At 46.7% G+C, this 17,591-nt stretch overlaps 2 protein-coding genes across 2 annotated transcripts in view; one reads left to right on the top strand and one right to left on the bottom strand.

Moving 5' to 3' along the window:
* The window catches only part of C2H18orf63 (chromosome 2 C18orf63 homolog), a 59,853-nt gene extending 55,212 nt beyond the window's left edge, over nt 1–4,641 (bottom strand). Inside the window, exons 1-3 of the mRNA XM_043507113.1 lie at nt 4,300–4,641; nt 2,115–2,296; nt 1,465–1,588 (exon numbers count right to left, since the gene is read on the bottom strand). Coding sequence (XP_043363048.1) covers nt 1,465–1,588; nt 2,115–2,296; nt 4,300–4,641 — 648 coding nt within the window. The remainder of the gene's footprint in view (nt 1–1,464; nt 1,589–2,114; nt 2,297–4,299) is intronic.
* LOC119851303 (cytochrome b5) overlaps nt 4,457–17,591 on the top strand; it is a 28,106-nt gene continuing 14,971 nt past the window's right edge. Inside the window, exons 1-2 of the mRNA XM_038390937.2 lie at nt 4,457–4,970; nt 16,520–16,648. Of these exons, the coding sequence (XP_038246865.1) occupies nt 4,836–4,970; nt 16,520–16,648 (264 nt within the window). The 5' untranslated portion in view covers nt 4,457–4,835. The remainder of the gene's footprint in view (nt 4,971–16,519; nt 16,649–17,591) is intronic.

Here is a 17,591-nt window from a genome sequence, read left to right as displayed (position 1 = left end):
GGATGGATCCCCCGACGCTCGCTCAGTACATGGGGCTCTCCAGACCTTGTACTCCTCGGCACATACACACACATGAAGGCCGCCTTGCCGCCCACTGCTCGGGTTTATCTCGACCGGTCCTGCACGAGAGCATGCCCCGCCCACCGTCTATCCCAGGCCCGCCGGACCTTTTCATTGGACCCCTAAGCCGTGGACCCAACCGATCCCCTCACCCCTTCACTGTAAGCCGGCTGCACGAGATGCAGCCGGTCTGCTTTCAAACCGTGCGAAGAAAACATCTATACACGCTCGTGCTCCACACCCTTCACGCCCTCACCCTCGTGTCCCGCCCCAATACAAAAGGGCGGGACCTCCTGCAATCTTTGGAGGGTGAGGAGCCCCAGCGGGCCAGCCTATATTCCACCTTAGTCCTGAGGCCCACTGGGGATGTCAGTTGGCGGCTCCTTCACGGAGCCATGAGCACGAGCCTGTTCTTGGTGTGGTTCACCACAATCCCAGACACCTGCCCCTTTTGCAGCGTGAGGGAAACCCTGGCATACACATACCTGGAGTGTGCCAGGCTGCAGCCCCTATTCCAGCTCCTCACCAATATTTTATTACATTTTTGGTTGCACTTTTCCCCTCACCTTCTTATTTATGCATTCCCTATCCGTGGCCCCACAAAGTCACGGGATCTCCTGGTCAGCCTCCTCCTGGCCCTAGCTAAAATGGCCATCTATAAAACCAGAGTGAGGAGGTTGGCCGATGGAGCCTCCTGTGACTGTGGGGCATATTTCCAATCCTCGGTCCGTTCACGTATCCGTGCAGAGTTCCTCTGGGCGGCGTCCTCTGACTCCCTTGACGGCTTTGAGGAGCAGTGGGCGCTGTCTGGGGTTCTCTACTCGGTGTCCCCGTCCGGGTCCCTTTGTTTGATCCTTTGACCACACTCCTGTCCCTGTTATTTCATTAGTTGTCCCCTGAAATTATTTGGTATCTAGGTCCTGTGGATCCCCCTTTTAGGCTGGGGGGGATCCTTTAGCAGTGGACAGGCTTTGCCTGCCTCCTTCCCGGATCCCAATAGGATTACTCTCCTGTAGCTCCCGGATCCCAATAGGATTACTCTCCTGTAGCCATTTGGCCCGACCCTGTCACAATGCATATAGAACTTACCCTACAGGATCAGGCCAGTGGCCCAACTAGTCCAGTCACCCCTCTCTCTTGGTATCAAATACTTAAAAGAAAGGTACAAGTAACCACATACTAGACAATTATGGTATATCTTGCCAATAGAGATGTTTTTTTCCAATCCCCTGTCAGCTAATGGTTGGATTACAGTTTTTAAAAAAAAAAAAAAAAGTATCCTAATGTAACAGCAGGTAGCCACATAATCCATATAAATACCAAATATATGAAGAGAAGCATGGTCCAATAGGCCAACACCACAAGCTGCAGATAAGACACAGTCCCCCCACCCCCAACACTCACTTGTTCATGAGTCACTTGCAAAGAGGAAAGCTCTGCCCCCACCGGCCCTCCAAGGTGGCACAGGCTGTTTTCAGATTGTCCGCAGGGTTCACTGACGGAAGCTGTTTGGCAGGTTGACAATGCCCTTCAAATAAATACAGTTCAAACAACTGTTTAGTTTGCCCCAACTATTTAATTTCGCCCCAGCTATTTCTTTCCCCAAATCCTTCCACAGGGGAGAAAACTGCCCCCAGCTGGCCATGGCCCAGAGCAACTTCCAGCCCCCAGGAGCAGCATGGGGGATGCTTTGCTTTGGATTTAGAGCATGAGGAAGGGGGGCACCTGCTGATTTATCAGATGGGCTATTGATCCTCCCCTTTCTCCAAAGTGTGAATGGGATTAGTTGGGGTGGTGGTGGTGGGGGGGGGGGGTTATTCCTTCCTCTCCAGAATAAAGCTGAGGTAAGCAGCTTCCCTGGGGCTGAGGAGAAGGACCAAGCCCCCGGCCCTTCCTGGGAGTGACAAGGGAATCGGGGGTGGTGGGGTGTCAAATGGAGGGGCAGGGACGGCAGCAGGGCAGCCCCTCGACCCTGTCCCCCACGCCGAACCTCGCCTCAGCGCGGCACTAGGCTCCGGGGGGGTGGAGGGGGGGGTACGACTCGGCGTTCTCACCGCGCGTTCCCTCCTCGGGTCGCTTCGCGCCTTTCCGCCCGCGGCCTCCTCCCGCCGACAGCTCGCGCGGCTTCGAGCAGCTCCGCCGAGGCGCGCGAGGCTGCTGCGTGTGCGGGCGCCGGCCGCGGGCGCTCGGGACTCGCTGGAGTAGCGAGCCTGGTGGGCGCGCGCCGCGCTGGCAGCTAAGCGGCAGCTGGGTCGGGCGTGGCTGCGAGCGGCGGCGGCAGCGTCCTGCTGGGGGACGGGGACGGGTGTTGGCCCGAGGCGCCGAGTTCCCTCCCTATGCAAAGCATATACCGAATAGAGAGATGTGTATACGCAAAAAGAAAAGGAGGACTTGTGGCACCTTAGAGACTAACCAATTGATTTGAGCATAAGCTTTCGGGAGCTACAGCTCACTTCATCAGATGCATTACTGTAGTCTGTAGCTGTAGCTCACGAAAGCTTATGCTCTAATAAATTTGTTAGTCTCTAAGGTGCCACAAGTACTCCTTTTCTTTTTGCGAATACAGACTAACACGGCTGCTACTCTGAAACCTGTCAGAGATGTGTATGGGGCCCAAACATACGCCACAGATCTAGCCCAGCCCAGGACGAGAAAACCGGCCTTCTGCTAACAGCAAGTTGCTGTGGCTGTCACCTTGCTCCAAGGCCGGGGTGCTTCGCAGCTCCGCCTCGCTGCTCTCCAGCCAGTTTTCAAGATTTCAGTTTGCCCTCTCCTCGCCCAAGGCCGGGTACCAGGGCAATGCAGACCACACAGCGCCCCTGCAGTCCAAACCATCCTATGCCACACGGCATGTGTGGCAGGAGAGGAGGAATCACATTAAAGCCCCCAAATTTTTCCTGGGGGGGCCACGGGGCACCTTCGGCGTTAGACTGAAAGGAAACGCTGCCTGCACTACGCGCACACTACGCGCACGATGGCCAGGCTCCCGGGGCTCTGGTAAATCACCGTCACGTGGTTGAAACTATGAAATTTACAATCCCCGGATTCCTTTCAGGCCAGGGGTAGATAATAAGTGGCAGGTAAGGCCGTTGCCATCCATTAGTGTTGCTGAAGTATAGCTTGAATTTAATTAATAGAAGTTGCCCGAATAAATTAGCAAAAATGAGATTACCGAACAGGAGGGGAATTACACATTTCTGTCGCAATATTTTAGGATTACTGCATTTCCTCTTTTCATCGAAGCACTGACTGCTAATTGATACTGAAGAGTTTTGACTTCACTGATTTGTGTAGCTGTGGCAATCCCGCTACAGTTGTAAATGGCATAACCAGGGTCATAACGTGGTTACTGAATGGCTTGGAGGCAAGGAAAATTGCATTTAAGGAGATGGTCGAATCACCAGTACAGAATTCACAATTCAGTGTAATGAAATGGATTTGCATGGCTAAAAATTTAAGTTTTGCCAAGCTAAACAGTTATAGCTAGTTGGAAAAATTTGATGAAAAACAGACAAAAATGTTTTCATGTAATTTTACCCTCATTTTCAACCAGTCTCTTCAAGCTCAGGGCCCAGAATAGGACTTCATTTTAGGCAGTAGTATTCTGCACAACATACCTATTTGGTGGTAACATCTATTTCTAAACTGGCAATAGGTTGCTGCCCCCATACTGAACTATTTATTCTGTTTCTTTCACTTCTTCTGAAGTTATGCTCAATTTTTCTCCATTTTTAATGTGAGATTTCTTGCTTGACAGATTTCATTGCGGAATTCCCTCCTTACACTGCTGCTTGCCTTCTCTGGCGTCTCCTGTTAAGTGGGACTTCTCATACTTCAGGGGAATTTATTATGAATGCACTGTACTGAACTGTTTAGCACAAGCTGTCAGCATACCACACTGTACTGAACTGGTACACAAGGATGATTGGGATGTGGCCTTGGGAGATGAGAGATCGGCAAGGTCTCTATGGAAAAGGGAGGTTGAAGCTCTAGCTCCAAAGCAGCCTGAGGGGTGAGGTGTCACCAAGAGCAATTGACAAGAGACCACCTGTGTGTGTGTGTGGGGTGGGGGGGGTGGTCCTGGAGACAGGGGCCCCATTAACAGTAGGGGGGATGCAGGGAGCTGTTCCCCTAGGAGGCAGCAGCTCTCAGGGCCAGGGCTTATGCTGGAGGCTGCGGAGGGTAGGGTGACCAGATGTCCCGATTTTGGGGTCTTTTTCTTATATAGGCACCTATTACCCGCCGCTCCCCTCCCGATTTTTCACATTTGCTGCCTGGTGCCCCCAGCGGAGGGGTCACTGCGAGGCAGGGGACTCTGCCGGACACAGCCGCGTGGGCAGGATTCAGCCGGGAGGGGAGGGCCGAAGGGGGCGGGGCTCGGAGTCTCAGGTACTGCTCAGGGCGTTTCGCTCTCGCAGCCTCACGTGACCCCCCCCCCCCGCGGTTGATGTCGGCCGTATGGCGGGGGCGGGTTGGTCGGAGGGCACGAGACTGTGCCCCTTCCCCTCCCCTGCGGCGCAACCGTTTCTCAGAATTAAAGCCGCAAACAACCCGTAATCCCGGGAAAAGCCTCCACTTCATCGTTCGACCAATGAGGGGCCGGGGCAGACGGGCTCTGATAGGCCGGGCGCTGCCGGAGATCCAATCAGCTTGCGCGCGAGATGATAAGGCTGCCCCGAGACGGGGGGGAGGGGGGAAGTTAGAGTCACTCCTCCGCCGAGGGCCGCCTTTAGGCGAGGGGGGGCGTCGCGCGCGCGCGCTGCTCAGCAGGGGCGATGGCGGCGGGTGCCTGCGAGGCGTGGCGGGGCCGTTACTACCGGCTCGAGGAGATCCAGACACACAACCACAGCCGGAGCACCTGGATCCTCCTGCACCACCGCATCTACGACCTCACCAAGTTCCTGGAGGAGGCGAGTGCCGGGGCCGGGGCGCGCCGGGCTCGGCAGGCGGCGGCGCTCGCTCGGGCTGCTAGAGAGTTTAAATCCCCAGGCGGAGGGCGGGGGGCTGGGCGCTCGCAAGCCAGGGCCGGGGGAGCAAAACAACTGACCGCCTGTATCGTACCGTCCCGCTTACACGTAGGTAGGCCTCGGGGGTCAGCGCCTGAGCAAAGATGGTTGCGTCTCCGCGTGGGGGAAGGGGCGGTCCCCCTTTGGGAACACGTGGGGATATCACCTAAAACCAGTTTGAAGAGGTACCCGGTGTGTGGAGGAGGAGGAGGGTCAGGAGGTGCTAGACCTGGGGTGGGGGTGGGGAGCAGTTGCTGCTCAGAGTTGCTTTTGAGGCTGTTGGCTTGGACAAGTTAGGAGGGCTTGACAATTGCAGTTGGTTCTTGTGCAGCGTTTGCTAGAAAGGACCTTTGTTCCCTGAGAGGGAAAGGGCGGCAGGCTCGCCGGGGTAGAGAGGTCAAAAACATAACCCTGCCTCATTCTTTGTGCCGTTCAGCGCATGCTCTCCGAAGCCCAGGACCCTGCTGGTTTCAACACACGGGTCCCAAAAATGTCCCAATCGTTCTCCTGGAAGCCTGACGTATTGAAAACTTGATGTCCAGGGCATATGATATCATTTAACCTGGTTTCACTCTGTGCATTTTAATGGTGTCTGTTTGTCTTTTTTCTCTTTAAAAGTCCCTTTAAACAGCATAGAAACATTACATTTAAGAGAATGTTAATGTGATAAAGTTAATGCTCACTCACTAACTTCAACAGTTAAGCTTGTAGGCTTGTGTTAGAATAATATTTAGCTGCATGATCATCTTTTTTTCTTTTTTCAGGGCTCCTGACTTATTTAGTGAATGAATGTGATGGCGCATTATTGACATAGTTTCCAATAACTTAATAAAGCAGCAATGAAAAGAGCAATTGTGCACTGTACAAATTCCCTAACCAATTTTTTGAAAAAATTCCTCTTAATTATGATGATTTTAAAATGGGATTATCTAATTTGGCAATGCATTCATCTTGTATCCTTGGTTCATTCACGATGAAGTATTCAACTTAAAAATGATCAAAATTCTGCTCTGTTGTTCAGAATATGTACAGGTGTGACTTCAGTTAATTCAAGGGAGTTGCTCCAAATTTACTGTAACTTTAAATAGACTTTGGCTTAGAATATGCAGGTCTGTAAAACTGAGGCCTCCAATTATTTCAAAACACTGCTTTGGTATTTAAATGTGCTTTAAATACTTAGGCTTCAGGACATAAGCAGAGTACTCTAAGGTTTTGTCAAAACAATGGTACCTCGTTTCATGGTAGCCCTGCTCTACACTAGGAGTTGAGGTCTAATTTAGCAGCATTAAATCGATTTAACCCTGCACCCGTCCACACGACAAAGCCCTTTTTTGACTTAAAGGGCGCTTAAAATCAATTTCCTTACTCCACTTCCGACAAGGGGATTAACGCTGAAATCAGCCTTGCAGGGTCGAATTTGGGGTACTGTGGACACAATTAGCCTGTATTGGCCTCCAAGAGCTATCCCAGAGTGCTCCATTGTGACCGCTCTGGACAGCACTCTCAACTCAGATGCACTGGCCAGGTAGACAGGAAAAGGCCCGCAAACTTTTGAATTTCAATTTCCTGTTTGGCTAGCGTGGCAAGCTGCAGGAGACCATGCAGAGCTCATCAGCAGAGGTGACCATGATGGAGTCCCAGAATTGCAAAAGAGCTCCAGCGTGGACTGAACGGGAGGTACGGGATCTGATTGCTGTATGGGGAGAGGAATCCATGCTATCAGAACTACGTTACAGTTTTTGAAATGCCAAAACATTTGTGAAAATCTCCCAGGGCATGAAGGACAGAGGCCATAACAGGGACCCGAAGCAGTGCCACGTGAAACTTAAGGAACTGAGGCAAGCCTACCAGAGAGGCGAACGGTCACTCCGGGTCAGAGCCCCAAACATGCTGCTTCTATGATGAGCTGCATGCCATTTTAGGGGGTTCAGCCACCACTACCCTAGCAGTGTTGTTTGACTCCTTCAATGGAGATGGAGGCAACACGGAATCAGGTTTTGGGGATGAGGAAGATGGCTCCCAGCAAGCAAGTGGAGAAACCGGTTTTCCTGACAGCCAGGAACTGTTTCTCAACCTGCACCTGGAGCCAGTACCCCCCAAACCAACCCAAAGCTGCTTCCCGGACCCGCCAGGCGGAAAAGGGACCTCTGGTGAGTGTACTTTTTAAAATACTATACATGGTTTAAAAGCAAGCATGTTTAATGATTAATTTGCCCGGTCATTCGCGGCTCTCCTGGATGTACTCCTAAAGCTTTTGCAAAAGGTTTCTGGGGAGGGCAGCCTTATTCCATCCACCATGGTAGGACACTTTACCACTCCAGGGCAGTAGCACGTATTCGGGAATCATTGTAGAACAAAGCATTGCAGTATATGTTTGCTGACATTCAAACAACATCTGTTCTTTATCTCTCTGTGTTATCCTCGGGAGAGTGATATCATTCATGGTCACCTAGTTGAAATAGGGTGCTTTTCTTAAGGGGACATTCGGAGGTGCCCGTTCCTGCTGGGCTGTTTGCCTATGGCTGAACAGAAATGTTCCCCGCTGTTAGCCACGGGGAGAGGGGAGGCAAAATGCAACCTTGGAACGAAAGCACATGTGCTATGTATATAATGTTAACGGCAAGGTTTACCGTGAAAGAGTGTACCCATTGTTCTCTAAAATGTCTTTTTGAATACCACTGTCCCTTTTTCTTTCTCCACCAGCTACATGTGTTTCAAGGATCACAGGATCTTCCCAGAGGCTAGCGAAGATCAGAAGATGAAAAAAACGCACTCGCGATGAAATGTTCTCTGAGCTCATGCTGTCCTCCCACACTGATAGAGCACAGACGAATGCATGGAGGCAGACAATGTCAGAGTGCAGGAAAGCACAAAATGACCAGGAGGAGAGGTGGCGGGCAGAAGAGAGGACTGAAGCTGAAAGGCGGCGACAGCATGATGAGAGGAGGCAGGATTCAATGCTGAGGCTGCTGGAGGATCAAACTAATATGCTCCAGCATATGGTTGAGCTGCAGGAAAGGCAGCAGGAGCATAGATCTCCACTACAGCCCCTGTGTAACCAACAGCCCTGCTCCCCAACTTCCAGAGCCTCCTCACCCAGATGCCCAAGAATACGGTGGGGGGGCCTCCGGCCACCCAGGCACTCCACCCCAGAGGATTGCCCAAGCAACAGAAGGCTGGCATTCAATAAGTTTTAAAGTGCTGTGTGGCCTTGTCCTTCTCTCCTCCAACAGCCCTTCTGGTGCTTCTCTCCTCCACCACCTCTCCTGGGCTACCTAGGTAGTTATCTCCCTATTTGTGTGATGAATTAATAAAGAATGCATGAATGTGAAGCAACAATGACTTTATTGCCTCTGTAAGTGGTGATCGAAGGGAGGAGGGAAGGGTGGTTAGCTTATAGGGAAGTAGAGTGAACCAAGGGGGCAGGTTTTCATCAAGGAGAAACAAACAGAACTGTCACACTGTAGCCTGGCCGGTCATGAAACTGGTTTTCAAAGCTTCTCTGATGCGCACTGCGTCCTCTCGTGCTCTTCTAACCGCCCTGGTGTCTGGCTGCGTATAACCAGCAGCCAGGCGATTTGCCTCAACCTCCCACCCCGCCATAAACGTCTTCCCCTTACTCTCACAGATATTTGGAGCGCACAGCAAGCAGTAATAACAGTGGGAATATTGGTTTCGCTAAGGTCTAACCGAGTCAGTAAAGCATGTATTTAAACGTCCAAATGCACATTCTACCACCATTCTGCACTTGCTCATCCTGTAGTTGAACAGCTCCTGACTACTGTCCAGGCTGCCTGTGTATGGCTTCATGAGCCATGGCATTAAGGGGTAGGCTGGGTCCCCAAGGATAACTATAGGCATTTCAACATCCCCCACGGTTATTTTCTGGTCTGGGAAATAAATCCCTTCCTGCAGCTTTTGAAACAGATCAGAGTTCCTGAAGATGCGAGCGTCATGTACCTTTCCCGGCCCTCCCATGTTGATGTTGTTGAAACGTCCCTTGTGATCCATCAGTGCTTGCAGCACTATTGAAAAGTACTCCTTGCGGTTTATGTACTCGCCGGCTTGGTGCTCCGGTGCCAAGATAGGAGATATGGGTTCCGTCTATTGCCCCACCACAGTTAGGGAATGCCATTGCAGCAAAGCCATCCACTATGACCTGCACATTTCCCAGAGTCACTACCCTTGATATCAGCAGATCTTTGATTACGTTGGCTACTTGCATCACAGTAGCCCCCACAGTAGATTTGCCCACTCGAAATTGATTCCCGACTGACCGGTAGCTGACTGACGTTGCAAGCTTCCACAGGGCTATTGCCACTCGCTTCTCAACTGTGAGGGCTGCTCTCATCTTGGTATTATTGCACCTCAGGGCAGGGGAAAGCAAGTCACAAAGTTCCATGAAAGTGCCCTTACACATGCGAAAGTTTTGCAGCCACTGGGAATCATCCCAGATCTGCAACACTAAGCGGTCCCACTAGTCTGTGCTTGTTTCCTGAGACCAGAATCGGCTTTCCACCGCATGAACCTGCCCCATTAGCACCATGATGCCCACATTGGCAGGGCCCGTGCTTTGAGAGAAGTCTGTGTCCATGTACTCATCACTCTCGTCACCGCGCTGATGTCGCCTACTCGCCCAGTTTCGCTTTGCCAGGTTCTGGTGCTGCATATACTGCTGGATAATGCGTGTGGTGTTTAATGTGCTCCTACTTGCCAAAGTGATCTGAGCAGGCTCCATGCTTGCCGTGGTATGGTGTCTGCACAGAAAAAAGGCGCGGAACGATTGTCTGTTGTTGCTCTGACGGAGGGAGGGGCGACTGACGACATGGCTTTCAGAGAATGAAAATTACCAACGGGGTGGCTTTACGAGAAACTGAATGGCCGCCTCAAGGATAGAACTCAAAAGCTCAAGGACAGAATTCAAAACTGGTTTTAGCAGGCCGTTGATTTCACGGAGGGAGGGAGGAGCTAATGAATACAAAACAAATCTGTTCTATTTCTTGTTTTGATCCACTTCATCTATCTTTATACATCTTGCTGGCAGCAGACTGTGCAGTACGATTGCTAGCCATTGTCATCTCCTAGGTGCTCGGCAGAAGACGGTGCAGTATGATTGCTGGCCATCGTCTTCTGCTGGCTGCTGATTAAAAGACAGTGCACTGCCAGTAGGACTGAATCGCCATGAGATGAAACTTAAAAGGGAAATGACCTGGTTGAGTCACTCCCATGTTTGCCCAGCGCCCCTGACCTCATCGAGGTTGGTTAAAAGAGCAACCTGGACTACGTCGACAACGGCTACAAGTCATACTGCACTATGTGTTGTCAAAAGGCAATAAACTGCTGCTGTGTAGCAATGCAGTACTGCGTTTGCTAGCACCCAGGAGACATATGGTGATGGTTAGCTGAGCGGGCTCCATGCTTGCCGTGGTATGGCGTCTGCACAGGTAACTCAAGAAAAAAGGTGCAAAACGATTGTCTGCCCTTGCTTTCATGGAAGGAGGGAGGGAAGGGGGGCCTGAGGATATGTACCCAGAACCACCCGCGACAATATTTTAGCCCCATCAGGCACTGGGATTTCTACCCAGAATTCCAGTGGGTGGCGGAGACTGTGGGAACTGTGGGATAAGCTACCCACAGTGCAACGCTCTGGAAGTCAACGGTTGCCTCGGTACTGTGGACACGCTCCGCCGACTACATGCACTTAGAGCATTTGTGTGGGGACGCACGCAATTGACTCTATAAAAACACTTTCTACAAAACCGACTTTTATAAATTTGACCTAATTTCATAGTGTAGACATACCCTTAGTCTTTATCAGCAAAGTGCCTGTAGCTTTAACTAACCGTTGGTGCAGTTTACTGGTAGAAGCTGTCGTGTAGACAGAACGTAGTTGTCTTCACCACCATTATGTGAAATGCTCAAGTCATACATCTACAGTTGTGTCCACTGTATGAGTGATGAATTACTGATGAGACGCATACTAGTGTAGAGACAGCCATAGATAACTCAGATTATTACAATTTGAAACGTGAGGGGCTTAAAAGACACTTAAGGACTATATAAAAGTATGCGAAGCTTGCAAAGTAAAATGCTCAGGATTACAAAAGTGCAGGATTGAGTTCCATATATTCATTAATAATCTTTACAAGAGTACTGAGTCATATTCTGTGTGAAGAAGGGTTTATCTGCTGTTGCAGGTAACATCTAAAATTACTATCAACTAAAAGATTAGAGGAAAAAAAATTATCTACTGTGCAATCTAGATGATGCACAGAACCCAAGCCTTGTTAATCTATATATCTTTGCCTCGTTGGGGTTGGGCTTGGATTAAAGTAGTATAAATCTGAGTAGGCTTAGATGTGGTGAGAACATGAGACCTGCCTATAATGTAGCTACTGCTGTTACTATCAGCAGTGGAACTGCACCTGTGGTGAATGATGGCCATCATACTTGTTTGTGCAGACAAGGCCCATGTTTAACTGACGATGAAATCCTGTGGGTGAAGAGATTTCATGCAGCTAGTGAAATTAGTAATATCAGATTTCAGAGTATCAGCCGTGTTAGTCTGTATCCGCAAAAAGAAAAGGAGGACTTGTGGCACCTTAGAGACTAACAAATGTATTTGAGCATAAGCTTTCGTGAGCTACAGCTTTTCCACTGAATGCATCCGATGAAGTGAGCTGTAGCTCACAAAAGCTTATGCTCAAATAAATTTGTTAGTCTCTAAGGTGCCACAAGTCCTCCTTTTCTTTTTTAGTAATATCAGAGCAGCGTGTTCCGAGGGATATGCTGGTCGCCGTTTCTCGCAGCCCCCATTGGCCTGGAACGGTGAACTACGGCCAGTGGGAGCTGCGATCGGCTGAACCTGCGGATGCGGCAGGTAAATGAACTGGCCCGGCCCAAAAGGAGGCTTACCTGAGCGGGCCATGTGCCAAAGGTTGCTGATCCCTGCATTAGGCTATTAAAGTAAACTAAGAGAGAATTTTCACACAACTTGGAATCTTGGCTTTTGATGACTTTGTAATGGAAAAGTCATTTCTTTCAAGCCTAATCTCCATTGACTAGATCTTACATTTGTCACTTTCATTTGTTAAGAGGGTGTAGTATAGTATTATTTTTCTTTTTTTTGTCTTCTACAGAGCATTGAGCACTTCAGTGGGGATGTTTGTAGGTATATGAGTTTGTTTATTTAATGAGTAAGATAAATGGCAAGAGCTTCACTGACATGTAAAGTTTTGAAACATTTATATTTAATAAACGTTTAGCTGTTCCAGGTACAAAGAAATCATTGGGTTGTGTATTTTGTCTACTGTATGGCTGGCAAGTATGTATGACTATCTGAGGTTTTATTTACTCTTAAATTACCAGCATAGCTGTCGGTAGTGTGAAAAAATTACAATCCTAATGGGGGTAGATGCAATTATGCTGGCAAAAAATTCCCTTTGCTGGTGTAATTTATTACATTTGGGGAAGTGGCTCAAACTATACCAGCAAAAGAACTCTTTTGCTAGTATGTGTCTCTACTAGGGAGGGCTGTACCATTGTATCTGTAGAGGCAAACCCTTTTAAATGCACACAAGGCCTAAATTACTTGCTGTGGGTAAGAGATCCTATCTTTTTAGAGCCTAAGAAGTCTTTCCACTAACTTCAGCATGCTTTGGATCAGACCGGATGTGTGGATATAAATATACATGCTCCTAATTGGTTAAGAGCCGGCATATTTTCATTTCCTTTTACTATTTGTTGATATCTTGAGCAGAGAATTAGTTTAATAAATTGTTTCCTTCCCTCTTTCTCAAGAAAGTATGTATTCACTTAATGGCTGTTAAACTGTTCATGATTTCTGAAACAATGTTTCTGTCTGAAGTGGTTTTCTCTTCTATTTGGGGGCTATTTATTTCCAAGCATAGTATATGTAAAAATACTCAAAGCTTTTTTTAAAGCTGGATTAACCCTTTCTGAGTACTTTTTTGTTATGCAAGTAACTTTGCTGTCCAACAGGTTCTGTTGATTCAGTTTGTTAAACATTCTGTACATTTCAAAAGTAGTCAAGTTTAGTGCTCACTTAAGACCTTTGTCCTGGCCTTTCACCACATAGTTATCAAAACTGATTCATGGGCAGGATTTGTAATGAGTGCCTCATCTGCCTTGTGTAATCTCTCTTCTGCATACCTTCTTTTAACCTTTTTTGGCTCAGTTGCTATGCATAATCTTTACTCTTTGCACTTGTTTAGCCTCTCCCTTTTTTGCTTAGTCATGGTGGATAAGCATAGATCAGACTTCTTTAAAGAACTTCTAAAGTTACACAATGAACATATTTAAAATAATAAGAATTAGTACAATTTATGGGCATTTTGGCACTGCCACACTACTTGAAACTCTGGTAGCAGCAACTATTTCCTTGTGATAAGAGTGAGCAGGGATTATTTTCTTAACTTCGGAAGACGGGCAGGGGCAGTAGGCTATAATGCCTGTACACACAGCTCAGAGGAGCTAAAGTGTGTAAACAGAGATTTTTTTTCCTGTGCTTCAACTATAGGGCCTTTCTGTCCATCTTGGCTCAGGCATGGCTGAACTTAGATAACAGGAGGAAACTTGTCTGCCAGTAATTTTTATTCATTCATATTTTATATATAATACAATTATATCCCCAAACCTACATTAAAAACATTGTGTTTGCCAAGGAAAATGCTTGAAGGTTAGATTGCCTATGTAACTTTAATTTGGCTCCCTTGTGTGTTTGCATTATGGTACATGATTACATACTAATTTTTTCCACAGCATCCCTACGTCATTCTGTGACTGGCTAGTTATGCCATATTTTTATCCTTCCCATTCAATGTTTGGCCTCTGGCTTTAATTGAATCATAGAATATCAGAGTTGGAAGGGACCTCAGGAGATCATCTAGTCCAACCCCCTGCTCAAAGCAGGCACAATCCCCAATTTTTTTTGCCCCAGATCTCTAAATGGCCACCTCAAGGATTGAACTCACAACCCTGGATTTAGCAGGCCAATGCTCAAACCACCGAGCTATCCCTCCCCCAGTTGCTTTCTCGCCACCCAGCTCTGAAGGCAGTGCAGAAGTAAGGGTGGCAATACCCTGACTCCCTGACAATAACCTTGCAATCCCCCCACAAACCACTTTTGGGTCAGGACCCCCCAGTTTGAGAAATGCTGGTCTCCCCTGTGAAATCTGTATAGTATAAGGTAAAAGTACAAAAAAAGACCAGATTTCACGGTCTGTGATGTATTTTTCATGGCCATAAATTTGGTAGGGCCCTATCCTAGATACTGGCTGGTTTAGGGGAGTGGTAATAGAATGGGGAGTTTTTCATGTAATTTACTGGTTTATGATTTGGGTTCAGTGTAACTTAATTACCAATTACATACAAGTCCAGTTGGCCGTATCTGCAGAGAAGTGTTGAATGGATGTTGTGAGAACAGTTCTCTTCATTCTCTTTCCATCCCTGCGTTACATCCAGAATAGTTCAAATGAAAATTGAGAGGAAGCTTGTAATGCTTTTGGCTCTGCTACTCCTCTCTTGTGAATAACTAGAGGGCTTCATTCTCCTGTAACCTGTGGACATCTTACCTGAGTGCTGATTTTGCTTTTAAAACAGTGTCATCAATTGTGCATTTCAGATTAACACTGCTTTGCTGTTCTTGGATTCTCTCAGCTGAAATCTCCTGGTCTGACTTGTGCTGCTTAGAGTTATCAGAAATAACTAAGAGAAGAGAATACTCTTCTCTTTTTCACAAACACAGCAATAGCAGATTTTTTTCATAAAGAAAATATGGTTGTGAAACCACATCGGCAGAGAGAATTGAGCAGATGTAATCATTTTGAATGCCAGCATTCCTTTGAGTTACGTTACATGTAGCTGTAAGAGTTATGAGGTAACATTTTCAAAAGCAAGGTTTCTAGTTTTGGTTTACAGATACTAGGGAGACTCTAAAGATATATAAAGCTTTAATAAAATAAAAAATCATTTGTTGCCCTCATTATTGAAGTCCATATCGTGTAGTACGTTAGGATTTAGAGTAGCAGCCATGTTAGTCTGTATTCGCAAAAAGAAAAGGAGTACTTGTGGCACCTTAGAGACTAACAAATTTATTAGAGTATAAGCTTTTGTGAGCTACAGCTCACTGCATCCGATGAAGTGAGCTGTAGCTCACGAAAGCTTATGCTCTAATAAATTTGTTAGTCTCTAAGGTGCCACAAGTACTCCTTTTCTTTTTACGTTAGGATTTGTTTCAGCTGTCATAAAAAGTGAAAATAATCCCTATGTAGGAAAAGTGTTGCAGCATTGTTTAAAGTTAATTTGCTTATGTATTTAACTTTCTGTCATGCCTTGACTAGTTCTGTCAGGAATGTCAGATGCTGCTTCTAGCAATTGTAGTCATCCAGGTGGAAGTTTTGAATGAAAAAATTATAGTTTAAAATGTAGGAAAGAAATCAGTTTTGCAAAAGGGAATTGGGAAAAAATAAGGGAAAGGATTTTATTTTCACTCTGTGTGTGTAAACCATGGGGCTCTTTTAAAATATTGAAGAAAATTGAATATCCTTTAGAACATGCCCAGCACATTTTTTTCATAATTAAAGTCTGGTTTGTTACCCAGGGTTCTTTCAACCCAAAGCTCTTGGTAACTTTTACTCTGTGTGAGGTGGGGTCAGGAAATAAATCAGGGGAGACAGGGCCGTCCGACCGATAGATGGCTGGCACAAACAAGACAACACGAGTGCTTTCACTTAAAGCTAAACTTTACTTAGTCTCAAATACTTACACATGTCCTCAACAGGTTAGTAAAACACTCCCAACCCTTGATAATTACAAAAGCTGAGTGTGGCTTTCAAGTGACACAGCGGCAGGCTTCTGGTGGCCAAATCTTCCGTCTGCCAGTGGGGACTGCAAGATGTATCCAGAGGGAGAGTCCAAAAAGAGTTCAACTACCTCAAACTTTCTCCCCTTATTTATACATTAGTAATAGAATGACATGTCTCTTAAAGAAAACTCATTAAGTAAGTATTTTCAATGGTCAAGCAAGAGGTTCCTTCTGGTTACCGATTAACCAGGTGTGGGTTTTTCCAGAGTTTGCAGCCTTGAGGCCCCAATAGGCATTCCTGGGGCACATCCTGCTCTTCCCCTGTATCAGCAACTTCAACACAATTCTTATCAGGAAGGACGTGGGGTCAAGCTGCCCGTTCTGTGGCACCCAAAACCCCCTCCCCTCCTGCCTTGGTCAAACTGAGAGTGCTGAATGGCCAATTTACAGCTTGCTGGCTTGCCTGCTTTTAGCAATAATCCATGGTGATTTCAGGCACTTGACTAGTTTGCCAAAGTTTCCCCGTACAGTTTGACATTTGAAAAATCCATCCACCTCCTGTGACTTCTGGAAAATACTAGATTTTCAGTAACAGTGTATGAGTTCTGAAATTTTTATTCTCTCACAGCATCCAGGTGGTGAAGAAGTCCTAAGGGAACAAGCTGGAGGAGATGCTACTGAAAGCTTTGAAGATGTCGGCCATTCCACAGATGCCAGAACGCTGTCTGAGACGTTCATTATAGGGGAGCTTCATCCTGTGAGTACATTATCAGTGTACAAATATTAATGTCACTGCAGTTTTCAGTGTTTAGACATTTCTGTGAGAAGCACACTAAAAATAGAGCTGGTAACCATCTCTGCTAACCAGACCTCCTTATTCCACCATAGCAGCTAACTTTGGGTGAAGCTAGACTGCTCTTTCCTGCTCAGGCAGAAACTGAGAATCGAGCACTCTGAAGTGCTCAGATAATGTGGTATCAAATCATGGTCAGGGTACAGTTTATATCTCCTCTTTGAAATGCATTACAGCTGGAGTTTTAACTTAGGTTGACAAATAACACTACAGAACACTAAATCATACTGCACTCTCCAATCTGTACATCATGATCTCCCTAAAGATAAGATATAATTCTTTAAAATAGTATATTTGTGTAAATCTTTTATAAGGAGTAGCCATCTACTGTACTGAAGGAAGTATTCAAAATTATCATTAACCTCTTGCAGAGGATGTATAAACAGAAATTGGACAGGGTCCTGTGTAGTCAATATCTGTGCCATTTATTCATTGGAACAAAAGTGAATCTCAGAATCTATTCTTCATTACTTAAAAAAAAATATTTCTAGCCCATTGGTTGTCAAGATAATATTGAAAACATGAGGAGATTATAAATGATTAAATCGTTAAAACAGAGTTCTGAATCTTCACCTCCATCTTCTTTTTTGATCACCATGAAAAACACTGCCGTCCGATCTGTCACTCGGGCCTATAACCTGGGCATCATCTTTGATTTAGATTTCTCATTAGTTCCTTGCATCCAGGCTATCTTTAAGTCTTGCTAATTCTTTTGCGTAACATCTCTAAGGGTATGTCTACGCTACGAAATTAGGTTGATTTTATAGAAGTTGATTTATAGAAATCAATTTTATACAGTCGATTGTGTATGTCCCCACTAAGCACATGTCGGAGGAGTGTGTCCTCA

The sequence above is a fragment of the Dermochelys coriacea genome, chromosome 2, assembly GCF_009764565.3.
Source record: "Dermochelys coriacea isolate rDerCor1 chromosome 2, rDerCor1.pri.v4, whole genome shotgun sequence".
NCBI classification, from domain to species: domain Eukaryota; kingdom Metazoa; phylum Chordata; order Testudines; family Dermochelyidae; genus Dermochelys; species Dermochelys coriacea.
Note: the sequence above shows the minus strand (reverse complement) of the source record. Positions and strands in the feature narration are given on the sequence as shown.